This window comes from Ceratotherium simum, chromosome 2 (assembly GCF_057802395.1).
Source record: "Ceratotherium simum simum isolate JZ-2026a chromosome 2, ASM5780239v1, whole genome shotgun sequence".
NCBI classification, from domain to species: domain Eukaryota; kingdom Metazoa; phylum Chordata; class Mammalia; order Perissodactyla; family Rhinocerotidae; genus Ceratotherium; species Ceratotherium simum.
The window spans coordinates 43,755,269-43,773,152 of NC_141901.1; the positions used below are offsets into that span (position 1 = coordinate 43,755,269).

A 17,884-nucleotide genomic window follows, 5' to 3' on the forward strand; every position below is an offset into this window, starting at 1 on the left:
CAGATGTAAAACTAGAGAATGGAAGAAAGATGTTAACCCAGCTCAGAGCTCCTATGACAAGACGTGGTGAGGAACATGATGGATAGGTTTGGCACAGCTTGGATTATTCCTAGGCTTCTAGATACTTTTAGTTTAGTCTTCTGGGTCAGGAAGCTTCATCTTTTGGAGGATTGAGTTTGATGGTCACTGGTGATGGGGAAGCATATGGATCATCATGCATCAACCTCTTTCTAACTAGTTTCAGGCCATAGGCATGTGGATCCTCTGGGATGTCCAATTATGTCAGGAATCAAGAGTATGTAATGGCCAAGGTCTAAGCCTTGTCCACCACCTGGCTATTCTCCTACACGTCGGTGAAGTATCCACATGTGCACTGCCTGTCTTCTGATTACTACAATCTACCTACCTATTCCATCATGAACAGCTGAGCTATTCTCTCACACATGACGGTTCTATTTGCTTATCATGCATGACTATTCTAGTCTGTAGGACAAACTATGGGATGTGGAATTTCTCACTGTTAATGTTGGGTTAATGCCCAGGTAAAGTAGAGATATACCAAAACTAGGCCTACCATCTCCCAGTAAAAATATCTGTACCATATACCAGACAACCTCCCTCCCACAGCCATGCACAAGGCCATACACCAAAATACCCATTCTGGATATTTTTGGTGGCAGTAGGGTTCGGGATTTAATGGAGAGAAAGGAAAAGTTTCCTTAGTCTTGAGGTGCTTCTAGACTGAGGACTAGAAAATTTGACTCCATATACAGGGTAATTTCATAAAACCTCCCACAAAAAACAGTTAATGATCAACTCCATTTTTGCCACTATGTCCACATCCTACTCATGCTGTGGCCAGATGTGTATAAGTTTCAACTCTCCTTGCAGATATTGAGTAAGCTCTTATACCTGGGTATTCACTATAGCAATGGTTTCCACCTCCAGCTGATCAGAATAATTTTCAAATGGAAGTCCCAGATTCTTTCTCTGGAAATTCAAATTAAGTAGGTCTGGGATGGACCCTGGGACTCTGTGTCTTTAAGTGGGTTCCCATTTCACCCTAGCCTAGCGCCTGCGACAAAGAGGAATTATGGATAACTCACCTGGTCTGGAAGGAACCACTGAGAACATCTAGTGCATTTCCCTCATTCTACAGTGAGGATGATAATCCCGGGGAGGGAGGTGTAGAAAGAACAAAGAATGGAGAACTGCAGAGAGATAGAAACAGGATTCCAAGATGGGAAGCATGATCTTTAGACCCAATCTCTCTTACATTCACTTGGACTACTTAGCTCCCCATCTCTGGAAGCCAAGCCCTCATTCTGAGGCAGCATGGTTGGATGTAAAGCATAGGAACCTAGCTGAACTCTGCCTCACACTGCTTGTGACTTGGCCAATGCTTTGGCATTTTTGGGCACTAGTCTGTCGACGGAAATGGAACAATGCTATTGCGTGTTGCCTCAGATTACTGTGAGATTCAAAGCGGGGTGGGGGGAGTCTCTCTTGCAGTTCTTTGAACACCTTTAAAGAGCTTTATAAATGGTCCTTTTTGCTCTGGAATTCAAATTCTCAGGGCTGGTCCTGGGAACACTTTAAGTTTTGTTCAAATGGTAGACATAGAAGAAAAAGGCAGGGAGCTGGGAGGCATGTCATCAGGGAATGGTGGGAGGATGGGAAGTGGAAAGAATGACTGAGAAGGATTGTCCAAAGCCAATGTTCAACCATGCTCCTGAGGTCGCAGTCCCCATTGCCAAACTCATTTTAAGAGCCCCAAGCTTTTAAAGCATAGAGACAGAGACAACAGAAACAGAGACACATGCTAAGAAATATGCAAAGCCCACTAAAGGACATGCAGACACACTTACTCCTGGTGCCCTTTTCCTCTGAGCTGCTATAGATGGACTGTAAATTTTCACTGTGGGCCTGCCTTGAGGCTCAGTTATGGGCATCCTGTCAGAGGAAGTGGAGGCCCTTTGAGGCCAATTCAGACTAGCTCCCCAGGAGGAGTGTTTGGCCCTGAGCTCCTCTGGCTACAGAGATGACACTGAGGCTGGCTCACACATAGTCCTGGTCTGTGAGGGAGCACCAAGCCATTGGGGGTTCCCTGGCTCAGTCCCAGCCTGACTCACCCCTCTATCTTACCATCATTCAATCCCTTTCCATAGCCAGGCCTAGTTATCATGGAGACCAGAGTCTACCCCCAGAGGACAGTCCAGGTCATGGGTCATTGGAATAAAGAGGCTGTGTGGTGACCTATACCTTGCACCTGGTGTCAGGGCAAGAGGGGCTTCTTAGGAGTCAATGCCCTTCTCTCACAGCCAAGTCTGTGTTTCTTCTGTACCTTGAGGGGATGGACTGCTCCTCACTCACCCTCTAGACAAGGGGGGCCTTTTCCAGGGTTGTGCTTGAGACCATGGGAAGAGAACTAATGAGAATCCACTCTCCAGGGTTTCCAAGCCTCTCCCCATCCTGCTCTCCTCACACCCACCCAGGGTCCTGGGCGATGGAAACCTAGGGAGCTCTGTGGGAGCCATTCGGCCTTGCCAGGCCCCTGGGGCATGTGCCACAGAGCAGATACAGTGCTGCAGCAGCCTGGATTTTAAGAGAAGGAGCAAATGTGGAACTGGTGAAAATAACCTTTTCAATAAACGAGATAACTCCAAAATTATATTGGAAAAATGACTGGGTTGATACAGAAGAGACCTCTGGAAGAGGCAGACTCTGTGACCAAGATGAAAAGTGCCATGTGTAGCAGAAAAGAGCGTAGGCTTGAAATTGAGTCTAACTGTAAAGCTTAGGCAAGTCACATAAATCCTGTGTACTTAGGTTTCCAACTCTGCAAAATGGCAAGATGCTAATGCCTATGTGATGGGCAGTTGTGGACATTAGAGGAAATATATATATAAAATCACACACACATATATATACATATCTCTCTATATACATATTCATATTCTACCTGCATGAGGCATTTCACTAAACTAGTAATAACCAAACATTACTGAGCATCAGAAACACCTGGAGGGCTGGTTAAAACACAGCTTTCTGGGCCTCACTCCCAAGGTCTCTGCCTCAGTGGGTCCAGGCTGATGCATTAGCATCTCTCATGAGGTCCCAGGTGATGCTGATAATGCTGGTCCAGGTACCACACTTTGAGAACATGCACTAGGTGGTAAGCTTTCTGGGAGCAAACAAGGGTTATGTCTGTCCCTTTTACCAGTGCCCCTCTAGCAGGTAAGCAATGAACATTTGTCAATAAATAAATGAACGAGTGGATGTCACATAAAGAGCCTCAGTTTTCCTTTATACAACACAGGGTTTTACCAGGTGGTCTCTTGGGTCTCCACCACTCATACAGCAGGACTAGATCCCTGGGGCGAGAGAAAGACATACTCAGAGCCAGGCCCTGGATCTGTGGTGCCCAACTATGGAGCGAGAGCTGCAGGGCTCTCTGGAGTGTGGCACCGGATCAGACCTCCACGGACCCAGGACAGAGCGGACCCTGAAGTCTTCCTAAGAGGGGCCCCTTTCATCTTCCATAGACTGTAGTGGCCTCAGGGCACTCTCTCCCTCTGGGGAAGGGCTCTCCTCAGGAACACTCATTCCCCATCCAGCGCTCATCTCAGCAGCAGGGTGTGGGAGGAAGAGGCACCCCTCACTCTTCTGCCGTCCCAAATCCCAACTTCATGCTGCCAAGACCACCCACGCCTAATGGGATTTGGGAGCAATGGAGGAATGCAGAGTCAACCTCAGATGTTCCTTTTAGATTATGTCAAAAAGAAAAAAGTGTAAATAGTTTATTCTGAACAAAAGAAGAGTGCAACCAGTGCAGAGTATCCCAGAGAGCCTCCACAGGCTCCCTCTCCCCTCCCCTGACTCCACAGAGGTCACATGGCTGTGACTACAGCCCCAGAGCTGGGTGACCTGCCCAACCCCGGCCTGAAGACCTTTACCCCTAGATTGAAGAGCAAGAGTTATCTTCCATTTCCCTCATTTCTCGTGCCTTTTCATCCATGCTTTCCCAGTAGGGGCCAGGGACACTGACAGGAGATAGAAAACCCACAAGGCAGCACACCTGGTCTTTCTAAGGAAAGCTTAGCCACGGGTACAATAAACCCAAGAAGAAAAACAATGAATAAAAAAACAAAAACTTATCCCAGAGAGTCAGGATGGAGTAACACACAGGCAGTATGCAGGACCCAGGCTATGAGGGTATCATCATCTTTATTGTTGCATGTCCTCCTTTTGTCCCCCATCCTGGGGTTGCCCATTGAGAGAGATCATGGCTCAAGCTGCTAACCCACAATCCTTGCTGAGCAGCTGTCTGCCACAGGAGAAACATGAGACTTTAGGGATATTCTGACTCCACTCAAATGGGAGTTTACAAACTAGTTGGACAGGTAAGACAGACACACCTGAAAAATGAAAAAATAATTCAGGACATGTTGCAAGGCAGTTGCCAAATGGGTTGTGTGGACAATGCAATGAGTTCTAGGAAGTCAGTGCAGGCTTCTATGGGCAGGAGGAAGCAGAAGAGGCTACAAGGAAGAGGTCTTGAAAGATGGGTTGGATTTCAGATGCTGGAAGTAGCAGAGAAGTGGTCCAGGCAGAGAAGAAAGAATAAGCAGAGGTTTGGAGGCAGGGACACCTAAGGTATGTCTTGAGGAACACCCAAGATGTGCCCTGTGGCCAGAGTGGTCTGGCTAGAACTGTGTACAGAGGAGGAGTCAGAGGTGAGACTGGAGAGGAGTCTGAGACCTGGGTGTGGATCCTGAGATGACATGCAAAGGAATTTGGACATCACCTGTGCAGCAGAGAGCCTCTGAATGTCATTGGACAGATGCAAACAAGAACATATTGGAAATTGCAGCTGCTGGGAAAGGAGGAGCAATATTTTCAGGGTTGGAGACAGAGATGTCTCAGCCACATTTCCTTTAAAATAGGTACCCTTTGCTCCAGCATGGGCCCCACCTTTTACTCCAGCATAAGTGCCTCCTTGGTCTCCACAACCACCCGGACCCCACAGCTCTGGAAACACATCACAATGTCCACAGCTAGCACCACTCTCTCACTACTGGTCATAATCAGCTGGGCCACACCTGGGGGCCTCAGTGTCCAGGTGGTGTGGACTGGACTCACAGAAGCCTGGGCACGGAATTGGATTTAGGCCCGAGTATGGGATGGGTCGGCTCAGAGGCTCCACACGTGGCTCTGGGCTTGGGCAGCGTACTGGAAGGGGAATCGGCTCTGGAAGTAGACAAGGTTCTGGGCGCTCATAGGGCTGCGGACGTGGATGTAGCTCTGGAAGCTCACGCTGCACTGGGCGAGGACATGGGGCTGGACGTGGTTCCGGACACAGACAGGGTTCCGAAAATCGCCATGGTGGAGGACACGGGCGTGGTTCTGGACTTGTGCATGGTTCTGGACGTGGACAAGGACGTGGGGCAGGAAGTGTACTTTGTGGCACTGATGGCTCTGGACGTTGGTCCAGACGCCGGGGTGGACGGAAGCTTGGGAGTGGACGTGGCTCTACACGTGGCCTCAGCTCTGGGCAGGATGTACCCCAGGAGGGTTGTGGCGTACAATTCTCAGAGCAGCGTCTGATGGGAGGAATCTGAACAGAACACTTCTGGGGGGGAACCTGCTTGGGGCAGCAGGGGGAGGAAATCTCTATTCGGCACTTGGGTCCACATCTCTGAGAGCCGCCTGAAGAGGGACCCCGAGGACAGTCACTGTGATGGATGGGCTCAGAGCGGCGGGGTGGGGTGCAGTAGTTATAGGAACCTGAAGAGTGTCTTGATGGCAGGCAGCTGGTGTAGTAGGGCTCAGAACATCGTGGTGGGGAACAGCTGCGGTAAGAAGGCTGCTGCTGGCGAGGAGGGAGGCATCTGCTGGTGCTCTGAGAGCGAGGCTGCGTGGTGAAGCTCCCATAAGAGCCCCGGGTCGGGTATTGGGGTTCATAAGTGCTAAATGAAGGCCGGGACTGACGCTGGGGGGCACAGCTGCTGTAGGAGCCCTGATATTGGCCTTGGGTGGAGAATCTTTCCTCAGTCTGGTACACCGGGGGACTCGCTACGTAAGTCTGGACAGGCTGAGGAACTAGACAGGGTATATAGGACTGGACTGGGCCTTCCAGATAACAAGTTTCTGTACAACAAACTGGAGGACATTCTACACAGCAGGTCTGAATAGGGCATGGGTCTTCACACTGCACATAGGAAACCTCAGACTGGCATGGAGCCTGGCCCTTCACCTGGGTGGTCTTAGACTGGCATGGTGCCTGGCACTTCACCAGGGCAGTCTCAGGCTGGCATGGTGCCTGGCACTTCACCTGTTTGGTCTTAGACTGGCACGGAGCCTGGCACGGAGCCTGGGTGGTCTCAGGCTGGCATGCAGCCTGGCACTTCACCTGGGAAACTTGAGCTGGGCATGGTGTGGGGCAATCCACAATTTGCACCTCACAAGGGACTTGGACCAACAGCTGGCTCTTGGCACAGGGGGCTTGGGAGGGACAGAAGGAGGAACTCTTCACGCAGCAGTTGCGGGGAAGTGGCAGGCAATACTGAATCTGCTGCTGATCACACATGGTTCTGATGCAGGCAGGTGAGCAGGACCTGAGGGTAGAAAGACCATGGTCAGGAGGGTGAGAGTTGTTGGAGAGGAGGGGCCAGGACCAAGGGGAAGACACCCTGTTTCTTCCCTGACCTTTCCTCCTCCACCCTCGACCTTACTGAGTTAGCCAGACTCAAGATTAGTCACCTTGGCCCAGGGGACCTGCCTTGGATCTGCCAAAAGACCTTACTGAGGTCCTGATCTGAGGGAGTTTCAAAGGCACAGCCAGGGTTGCAGGTGTCCAGGGTCTCCCCTTCGAGGGTGGGCATACAAGTAACGACAAGAGGATTCTCATCACTTCCCCAGGTCCTAAGTGGTGGGAGGGAGCTCTGCAGGAAGTAGAGATAACATAGTATCCCAAGGCCATAGCCCAAAGTAGGGACTCCCCACTCACAGGAGCTTGGACATCCTCACACACACGAACTGGCAGCACACAGATATGTGCAAACATATAGAATGCACAGATAGGAACAAGCACTCAAGAATAGTCTCCACTCAAACTATCCATTGGAAAGTGAAGGATCCAGTCAGTTACTGAGCAGCTCAAACCCAACATAAAATGTTTGTGTCTCTATATCCAATCTTTTGGGGTGAATTTGTTTAAACAGGCCCTCATGGACATATGCAAAACACACCAGCCTTGGAAAGGCTCAGAACCAACATGACAACTTGCCCATGCAGATTGCTGTCATTAATCCCCTGAAGTGGGACAGTCTGCTAGCCCCAGAAATATTTTCTTCCCGGCCCCTCTGAGAGGCAGGGTGCAGTTACCTAAGATGGGGTAATCCAGAAAATGCAAGACTGACATTTAGTCCCATGTAAAGCTCTACACTGCAGCAGCATTACAAACATGACTTGGGGGATGCAGGCATACTCTCCAACATCACACTAAGCCAGAGAGAAACAGAGGGCAGTCCCCACACCTCCCCGCTCCCCAAATCTGCCTGTTCATGTACAGGCAGCCCAGAGACCAGCACAGCAGGAAGGCTGATTTGACAGTTGGCTCATCCAACAAAACAGTTCTCAATAAGCTTCTGAAACGCTGAAAATACTTCCAATAAAGGGCAAAGCCTTCCATTCTCCATTTATAGAGAATATCTAAATACATATGTCCTTGGGGAAGGTAACCCCCCTACACAAAATTCTGGTCACAAAATGTAAATTACTAATGCATTCTTTCCAGGGAGAGAGGTCTTGATAGGGGAAAATGGTACCTGAGGATGAGGGCAGGGTTATCACAGGCAAATACACTGACTTCAGTGCCCCAGTTCTTCACACAAACTCCACAGATATTCTTATGTCCCCTAAAAGTCCACCAGACTTTTCTCCTTAGGCTGATGTACCACTCTTCCTCTGCTCCCAGTTTCTCCCGTCACTATGCCTCACCCTTGTGAATCTGGGTACTTTCCGAGCATCATCCCCATCCCAATCCCCGTACCCATTCCCTAGACTCACCCTCCGTGCAGGCAAGCAGTCATTCAGGCTGAGGTGTCTGGACAGAGGGCTGTCTTTATATAAATGGTTCTGGCTTTGGCTTAGACCATGAGACAACTGGTTGGCATCTGCCTGGCTCATCACCCAGGTTGGCATTCCAGCAACTGGTCCCCTCCCTGTATGCCTGTCCTTGCAGTCACCTGTAGAGTATGGGAGTGTCTCATCCCAGTGTCGATGAGGAAGTAGATTCTTATTTTCTTCCTCCTTCTTCACTCTATCAGTTTCTTTTCCGTCTCTAGAAAACCTGGTAGTGGGGATGATGAGGAGTGGCAATGGTATCTTCTCTCCAGGCCCCTACCTTCCTCCTTGTCTCAGATTCTCACCAGATAGCTATAAAAGAGGAAAAGTTTCCTGATTTGAAGCAATTAAAATCACCTCAAAGATAGAGGCAATCCTCCAGAAGGAGGAGAACATTGGGTCAGAGCTGAGTCTAACATTCCAGGTTGGCTATTTACAGCTGTGTGACCTTTAAAACCCACCTGAGTATTAATTTACTCATCTGCAAAATGGAGATAATTAAATTTTCTTTCCTGAGTTGTTGTAAGGATTAAGGGGATTATTTTATGCAAAAGCATCCATCCAAGAATGATATTCAAAATATCCAACATCTACTCAGAGTAAATGCTAACCATAAGCAACAGGCACAGCTGGATCAATGTCTGTCTGCTGCATCCAGTCCTGAGCTGAGTAGCCTGATGGCTTTACGGCAGGTGCTCAGCTAATGCTATGGAGTAGTCCTTAAAGACAGCACAGTGCCCGACAGAAATAATAAACTGGCATCCTGTGAGCCAGATACAGACAAGATGGGATATCTTTTGCCTACATAATTTTTGGGCACATAATTTTTTAAGTAATCATTAATATTTAGAAATAGATTTTACTTAAAATCCAGCTTTTCTTCTAAAATCAAAAGTTCTGGCATAGGTGAGCCCATCTTCCATCAAACCAATTAACAGCTGCCCCTCTTAGATAGGACATATACTTTTTATGTTCTACAATTCTCCATCATTCTTTATATCTACAATGAAACGTAAAGTATAAATTTTCTTCCTTTATTTTACTTGTGCTCTTATTTTTCTTTGGTGAAATTCAAGGAAAGTGAAATAATCCACCCACTGGTTTATGTAACCCTCCAGCCCCTGGCGGCATCTAAGATTCTGACCAAGCTTGTGAACAGAGACTTTAGATTAAGGTAGATTTGGGCTTGAATCTAAGCTCTAGTACTTACTAATGGCGTGAAAGCTACTTAACCTCCATGAGCCTCAGATTCCTTATCTATAAAATGGAAAAAAAAAAACGGAAAGAAGAAGGAGAAGGAAGAGAAAGAGGAGGAGGAGGAGGAAGAAAGAGAAGAAAAAGAAGAATTAGAAAAGTCATAGGATTATTGTGTGAATTAAATGAGATAATTGATTTAAAGTGAGATAACTGATCTAAAGTACTTAGCACTTAATTAGCCATTTAGCTCTCTAGGCTTTAGTTTCCTCATATGAAGATGGGAGTGAAAATACTTACTTCACCAGGTTCTCGTGAAGATAAAGTCAGATAATGGGTATGAAAGTGTTTTGTGACATAAAAAGCACATGCCAATCATGTCTATGAAATCCCTCCAATGGGAAAGTCTCTGCCCGGATCAACCCGACTTCAGAGTCCGAGTTCTGGATCCTATCACTCATTCCAAAGGAGTCTCCAGATACCATTCCAAACTTGAGTAGGATCATAGACTTGCGGACCCCCAAGAATTGTCCGGTCCCACCTCGTCATTCTACAGATGAGGACTGGAAGTCCCAGAGAGATAAACCTGTCTGGGACCTAAAGCTAATGACTGCCTTGGAGGGACAAGACTCCACGTAGCTCTCATCCCAGACCAGGACCCTTTCCATGACAACAGAGAAATTATTTCTCTGATCACACACAATTTGGCCAAGGTGCTCTGAAGTTGAATAGCCCTGATCTTGATGTTGGCCTAGAAGGTAGTCAGGAAATCAGTGAAGGAGGAAAACTGCAAACATAGACCAGCTGGCCACACCAGAATGTGAATTATTGAATTCTTTTAGCTGTGTTTCTTCCACTCATCTCTTGATAGAATATGCACTTCTTGAAGGGAGAATCTCTTTCTTATTCATCTTTGTATCTCTAGGTCCCTGACTTAATATGAGTCTGTTGATGAATGGATGGATAGATGAGTGGAAGGATGGCATGAAACTGGGCTTGGTTCATACATCTTAAACCACCGGAGAAGAGTTGATATTGTCCAATCCAGAGAACAAAGAGCACTGCAACTCTTGTTGCTTCCTATTTCCTGCTTTTTACAAATGGAAGTGGGAGGAGGGTCAGGGAAGAGGGCCTGGAAGGTAAATCTGACAGATGACAATGAGGCTGGGTGTTAGAGTTTTCAACAATATCTATAGATAAATGGGGCTATTTAGAAATAGCCGTGTAGGTTGAAATATACATGGCTAGAAATATAATGATATAAATCTAAGAATAAGTGGCAACAATGCAGTGATTTACAAAATTGATACAAAGATATCAAAAGAGAGCTGAGTTATATAGATATCTACAAAAATTATAAAAATAAAGATGGATATAATGGAATATAGAACAAAAGACAGAGATGAAGATATAGATTTAAAAAAATATGGAAGTGTAAATGGTACAAATTGAGCGTGGAATAGATCATGTGAAGGAGACATAGAGGCACAGGGATTGCAGTATATATGGATACATTAATAAAAAAGAAGGAGTCAACTTGAAAAGTGCCATAAGTCTAGAGATAATTCATTGACCACTTGCTGTATAACAGTCACTTGGCTAAGAATTTGACATATCTTAAATCCCTTAATCTTTAAAGTAGCCCCATGGGGTACATATTATTATCATTATTTTATAACTGAGAAAATTCAAAGAGGTAGTAATTTGTTGTAGGTCACAAGCTTGGAAAAGGCAGAACCAGGATTCATAGCCAAGTTATCTAGAAATAGATGCTTCGGGAAGTAGATATATAATGACATGAAGTTACCTTGAGTTACAGATACACAAAGAGGCACTCTATGTTTTATGATACTATGAGATCCTTTTCGGGAGTTATGATCCTTTGGGGCACTGGCTTGCTGAACCTTAGAAGAATTTGCTGATGTCTTAGTGATGCACTGATCCTGAGAGGTAGAACATAAATACTTGCCCTCTGTTTGCAAAAATGTATGTTTTCAACGTATTCCGTAAGAGACTTCTCTTTTTATATCATTTCACAATCTTCATTTTAGTCCCCCTCCCATCACTGGAATAGTCAGCGGTACCAGGACTCATCCCTGAAATGGAGGCAATGTTTGTCATCTGAGATATCTTCCAATCTTTCCATATAAATTCTTAGTGTCTTGTGACCTCTACCTTCAAGAATTGAAGTAGTCAAGGGGGCCGGCCCCATGGCCTAGTGGTTAAGATCAGCATCCTCTGCTTTGGCGGCCCAGGTTCAGTTCTCGGGTGCAGACCTACACCACTCAGCGGTGGCCGTGCTGAGGCTGCAACCCACATTCAAAACACAGGAAGATTGGCATAGATGTTAGCTCAGGGTGAATCTTCGTCAACAACAACAACAAAAAAAGAATTAAAGTAGTCAGGGTTTTACCCTGTCACCAGGATACCATTGAGTTTTCCTCCCTAAGCCCAGCTTCAATAAATTAGATGCATATTTAAGCCACGTAGTACCTATATGTCAACTAAGGTAAAGGTAAAGGAAAAAATAGTATCACAGGTTGTCACCACCTGGCTATATAATAGATGAAGAAACAAGGACACCTAAAGACTATGTCAAGGAGAACAAAGAAAAGTTAATACTAAACAGAGCAGAAGAGCTCCCCAATTCTGTTTGCAACTACCTTTAACAGAGATGTTAAAAGATAAAAGAGAAAGCAAGCACAGTAAGGATAGTGATGGAGAACATCAAATAGATATACAAGGAGATGTAAAGGTATAGAGGGATACAGAGAGAGAGACTGGAGTTGGAAATGAATAAATAGAGAATGTGTAGAAATAAAGGAGCAGGTATAATGACACAAAGTATAGCTATATATCTACTTTAACTCTTTTTCATATTTTGCAAATTTAATAATGTTGCCTCAGTTAAGTTAAATAGTAATGTAAGTATATTTCATTGGCAGGATAAAAACTAGGCTGGGCAAGTTGTACTTCTGCTTGTACAGAGAATTTGGGGCCCCAGAAAGATTCACTGACTATCTTGCACCACTCACACCATCAAACAATAATATTCCGAGTCTAGTGCAGAAGTAAACCAATGACATTTTTAATCATAGTAGAGTCTCAGACAATTATCATCATGGCAAATGGAGAGTCTTGCTTAATCGGGTGCTCAGTCTCATAGAATATAATCAGTATAGCATCACTGGGTTATCAATCATTGGAGAGTAGAGAAGAGTAAAGGGGGCTCACTGGTAAAGATACATCAAATGCCAATCTGTCTTTGGTTTCTAAGAAGCCTATAGCTACATCCTACTCCTCATGATTACTCTCAGTGTAAGCTGTTGTTTCATTTCATTCTTTTTTTTTCTTTTTTTTCATTTCAAATGCCTTTTCTACGAATTCTTTTCTCTTCTCTTCGCAGAACACTCTTTCCTGCTCCTTTATCCCCACCCATCCCTATTCCCCTTGTGTGCCGAACATCTGCTAATATTTCCATCACATTTAACTCAAACACCAATGTCTCCATCTGTCTTACTAGGCTCTACTCTCACCACCCCCCTGGGAAAAATGGACCACTTTGGGGCCCCCAACAGTCTTCTTTTATAGAACCTACAAATACTGCACTTCTTTGCTGATGTATCTCGTTTCTTCACGAGATGATGAGCATCTTGGTGGCAGAAGACTGTGCCTAGAAGAAATCCAGTTTTCCATAAAGTGCCCATTAAATGTTTGTCAAATGAAAATCAGGCTAGTAATAAGTCCCAGGGGTCAATTAAAAGAGTTAGTCGTCTGATGGGATACCAGGGAAGACTTCAGTAGACATAAGTTGGCTAGAAAGAAGATGATATTTCACTTATTAAATTGAATATAAAGATATAGGTTAACTTTTTATGCTTGAATTATTTGTTTGCTGTGGGTGTCAAAGATAAACCACCTTCTAGTTTAGAGACTTGAAAACTTATTATATATATTTTTGCCTAAATTTAATATTGAGGTTAATTTATTATTCAAAATTCCTTATTCATTATAAATCTGTTTTATCAACACAAAGAAGACATTAAAAGTTGTGTGGCCTCCAGCAAAATCACTTAAATTCTCTGGGTCTCAGTTGGACTAGATAAATTCTGAAGTTATTTCTGGTCCTAATATTATATTCAAATTATAGAGATAGAGTTAGAAAAAAACGGAGAGAAAGAGAGATAAAACTATAGATTGAGGTAGAACAATGAAACAAATAGCTAAATAAATATAAAGCTGTGATGATAGTGTCAGAATTAGATATGTATTTAGAAAGATGAGAAGAGAAATTTGTACAATATGATTATATAGATTTTTCATAGGAATATACAAGTAAAATTAAGATTAAAGTATGAGTCTTCATACCATACACAAAAATTAATTCAAATTAGATCAATACCTAAATATAAGAACTAGAACTATAAAACTCTTGGAAGAAACCATAGGAGTAAATCTTCATGGTGTTGGATTAGGCAATGGTTTCTTAGATACAACACCAAAAGCATAAGCAACAAAAGTAAAAAATAAATAAATTGAGCTTCATGAAAATTAAAAACTTTTGTGCTACAAATGATACTATTAAGAAAGTGAAAAAAGGACCCACAGAATGGGAGAAAATATTTGCAGATCAAATATCTGAAAAGGGACTTGTATCTAAAATATATAAAAACACAACTCAATAATAAAAAAATCACAATTCAAAAGTGGACAAAGTATTTGAGTAGATATTTCTCCAAACAAGATACACAAATGGTTAATAAACACATGAAAAGATGTGCCAAAACCACAATGACATACCACTCCACACCCGCTAGCATGACTATAACAAACAAGTGTTGGGGAGAATATGGAGAAATTGGAACCTTGAATACATTGCTGGTGGGAATGTACGTGGTACAGCCATTGTGGAAAACAGTCTGGCAGTTCTTCAAAAGTTAAATATAGTTACCACATGATTTACCAATTCCCTCCTAGCAAAATGAAAATCCCACCAAAATGAAAACATCCACACAAAAATGTGTATGTGAATGTTTCATAGCAGCATTATTCACAATAGCCATAATGCAGAAACAACCCAAGTGTCCAACAACTGATGAATGGCCAAACACATGTGGTATACCAATATAATGGAATATGATTTGGCCGTGTAAAGGAATGAATCTCGCTACGTGGTGCAACATACATGAACCTTTAAAACATTATGCTAAGTAAAAAGAGCCAGTCACAAAAAACCACATATTGTAGGATTCCATTTATATAAAATGTCCAAAATAGGCAATTCTGTAGAGACAAAAAGTAGGACTCAGGGAGATGGGATGTGACTACTAATCGCCACAGGATTTTGTTTTGGGGTGATGAAAATATTCTAAAATTAGACTGTGGTGGTGATTACATAGCTCTGTGAATATACTAAAAACATTGAATTATAAACTTTAAATGGATGAACTGTATGGTATGTTAATTATACCTCAATAAAGATGATATATATGTATTATCAAGTGTGTATATACATATACATACATATTGTGATATTTATACATATATCACATACACACACACATGTAGGGATATATCCCTAAATCTTGGTGAAACCTAAATCGCATTCATGAAGCATAGAATCACAGCCCACCTGCCACAAATGATACCTTCTATAACATCCCGAGGGATCAGCCTCTGCTTGAACCTCGGTCAGGCATCTTCCCCAAGCATCTTGGGAATACAAATCACCCAGGCTGACATGTTCACTGGAAGTTGACCTGTAATCCAAGGAAATAGTGTATTCCTCTTGGTGATGACTACTTCTTTATATCTTCCCTATTAATAGTCATTGTCTCAAACACTCTACACTAAATCGATAAGATCTTAGTTCATGAAGTGGAACTTATTAAATCCAGTTCACTCAACAAATAATTGCAGATTACCTGTTAGATTCCTAGAATTGAATTAAGAACAGTCATCATCCATTCACTCAGCAAACACTCTGAGCAACTACTCCCAGCCTCTGCCCTCAAGAAGCTGACAGTCTCATAAGGAAAACACACAGTTAAACAGACATTTGTAAGTAGTGTGATAAGGGCTCTAGTAGGCAGAAGCACAGAGTAGGAGCATAGAAACAAGGCACTACCTTCCAAAGACTTTACCTTCTCACTCTGGAGAAAAAACCACAGACATAATTAGTGGGAGAATGGGACTGCGAGCCTCCAAACATGAGATTGGGTGGCCCACAGCACAAAAAGGCAAGTGTCTCTTATAGTTGCCAGATTTAGCAAATAAAAATACGGAATGCCCAGTTGAATTTCAATTCAGATAGACTACCAATATATTTTAGTATATGTATGTCCCAAGGGGCTGGAGCAAATAAGAAAGATATTTCAACACTAATGCAGATTGAAGGAGTGATGGTGATAACATTGAGGATGTTGATTTATTCATTCTCCCATGCAGGCATTTGTTCATTCAGCTATTGGGTATTTACTGTGTACAAATCATTATGCTACACACTATGGATACAGTGGTAAGATAAACAAACAAACAAACGTTGTCCCTGTTCTTAGAGAGATTTCAGTCAAGTGGAGAGACAAACATTAATCAAAGGGCCAGACAGATAAATGGTCAGTGGCATCACTGATTAGTGTTTGACAGGAGAGTCCACAGAACAATGAGAGCTGTCTAGGGCTGAGAGTGCACAGAATGGGGGAGAGCTCGTCTGGCCAGGGAGACCAGGAAAGTCTTTCCTGAACAAGTGGGCATGGGGCTGAGATCTGAAGGATAAGTAGGAGCAAAGGAATGTGAAGAGCCTGCTAGAATGAGGGAATGGCATGTGCAAAGGGAAGCACAAGGGACAGGAGAGATTATGGCACATTCATAGAACTGATAGCAACCAGTAAGTGAGAGCAGGAGGAAGGGGCCACCAGCATCTACATCCTCAGATCCCTGGCCACCATTTTAAGCAGAAGTGTGACCAGATCAGGTTCTGGTGCCCTGTAAAGGCTGGTGTTGGGGGAGCTGGAGCAGAAGCTGGGACACAGGTGTGGAGACTATTTGTCTTAACTCAGGATATGGAATTAATTGTTGACTCTACCTGGTGTTAGGCACCCTCAGACACAATCAACACTTTATCTTATCTCATCTCAAGAGGTAAAACCAGCAGTTAGGAGGCTGAGTGCCCCAGGGAAATGGCAAAGTCTTTGGGGGCAGACAGGCCTGGCCTTACCCTAAGGTTCTCCCTCCAACCAGCTATGTGGCAGAGCACACCACTTACTCTCTCTGGGCTTTGGTTAGTTTCATCATATATAAAATACAAATAATTTCTGCCACATAGGTTGTTGTAAAGGCTAAATAAAAGGTATGTGAAGAGTCAAGCCATGAATAGGCCCTCAATAAAGGCTATTATTGGTATTATCATTATTATATTATTATTGTTACTTAACATTACAGCTTTTTTTATTACATCATGATGCTTACCTAATGGAAAAATAATCATTTCTGAAACAGTTTACAATGAACCAAAATTATTTGGAGTATGAAATCATATAGGCCTGATCATGTGACTTTAGAAATAATTTAAAAAGTAAGACACTGGAGCTTCCCATGCTGAGCTCAGCTGTCATTTGTACTCGCCATGTGGCCTCTCTGAATCTCTATATCTTCATCACTCAATTCTGTTGATTGTGTTTTTCTTGCTTTATCAAAGAATGTTATAAAAATAAAATGTGATCAATGTTATGAACATTCTTTAAATTAATATAAATCATAGTCAGCATAAGAGCCACTGCCCCTACACATGCGTGGCATTTCTAGTCCTCAGCCCTGGGACTGACAGGAGGGAAGAAGGTCCCTTTTCCAGATTCAAGGACAGGGTCACTGAAATTGCTCTGGGTCACTGTCCTGAGGGTTGTCTGCACAAAACAGTGTGTTCCCTGGGATGTTTGAAACCTGAATTGGGCAACTTTTCCTGGAGAAACACTGATCCATCCTCATGGGTGGGGCAGGGAGGTGCCGTTGTGTATGAGATCATCAAGAGCAAGGAGCAGGGTGCTGGAAGAAGAAACCTTATTTTTCCCATGGTGGGATTTAGGGCCTGATGGTTCCACAGAGGGGTGGCTGCGTTAGGGGACAGAGAGTTTGTGGGGAGCACAGGGATGAGGCTTGTGAGAATAGTTCATTTTAGCATCTCAAACTCCAGAATAGAAGAAAGTGTGTGAGGGGAGGAAAAGTTCAGAGGGAGGGTCCTCCCATTGCTGCTACTCTGTGGGCAAGATGTATGTCAACAACAGGCCCCAGAGCCACCGCAGCAGCCAGAGGCCCCCCAGGGCTCACAATCACAGCAATGAGGGCTCTGGTGCTGGAGCCAGTGGAAGAGACAGGGCCTGTGGTGACTCAGGCAGCAACCGCCACTCCCAGAGCTACAGCAGCCCCCAGAGCTGGGGCCACAGCAGGAGACCAGAGGGGGACATGGGGCTGGGCACTGGGGTGGGCATTTTGGAGGGTACTTGGGGGAACATTTCAGGGAGCATTTGGGAGGGGGCTGGCACCGCTGCTGATTCTGCTGGCAGGACAT

General features: G+C 44.2%; 2 protein-coding genes across 2 annotated transcripts; both read right to left on the reverse strand.

Annotated features, from left to right (window-relative positions):
• Positions 1-4,651: 4,651 nt before the first annotated feature.
• Positions 4,652-6,589, reverse strand: KPRP (keratinocyte proline rich protein). Its single transcript, XM_004444077.3, is given in 1 exon segment — positions 4,652-6,589. A coding segment is annotated over 1 exon segment (1,938 nt).
• Positions 6,590-17,590: 11,001 nt separating this feature from the next.
• Positions 17,591-17,884, reverse strand: LOC147917936 (late cornified envelope protein 2A-like). Its single transcript, XM_087419504.1, has one exon. The coding sequence runs from the start codon at positions 17,882-17,884 to the stop codon at positions 17,591-17,593; it is 294 nt and encodes a 97-aa protein (XP_087275630.1).

Coding starts and splice junctions, on each gene's coding strand:
- LOC147917936 (XM_087419504.1), bottom strand. CDS start 17,884: ATGTCCTGCCAGCAGAATCAGCAGCGGTGCCAGCCCCCTCCCAAATGC.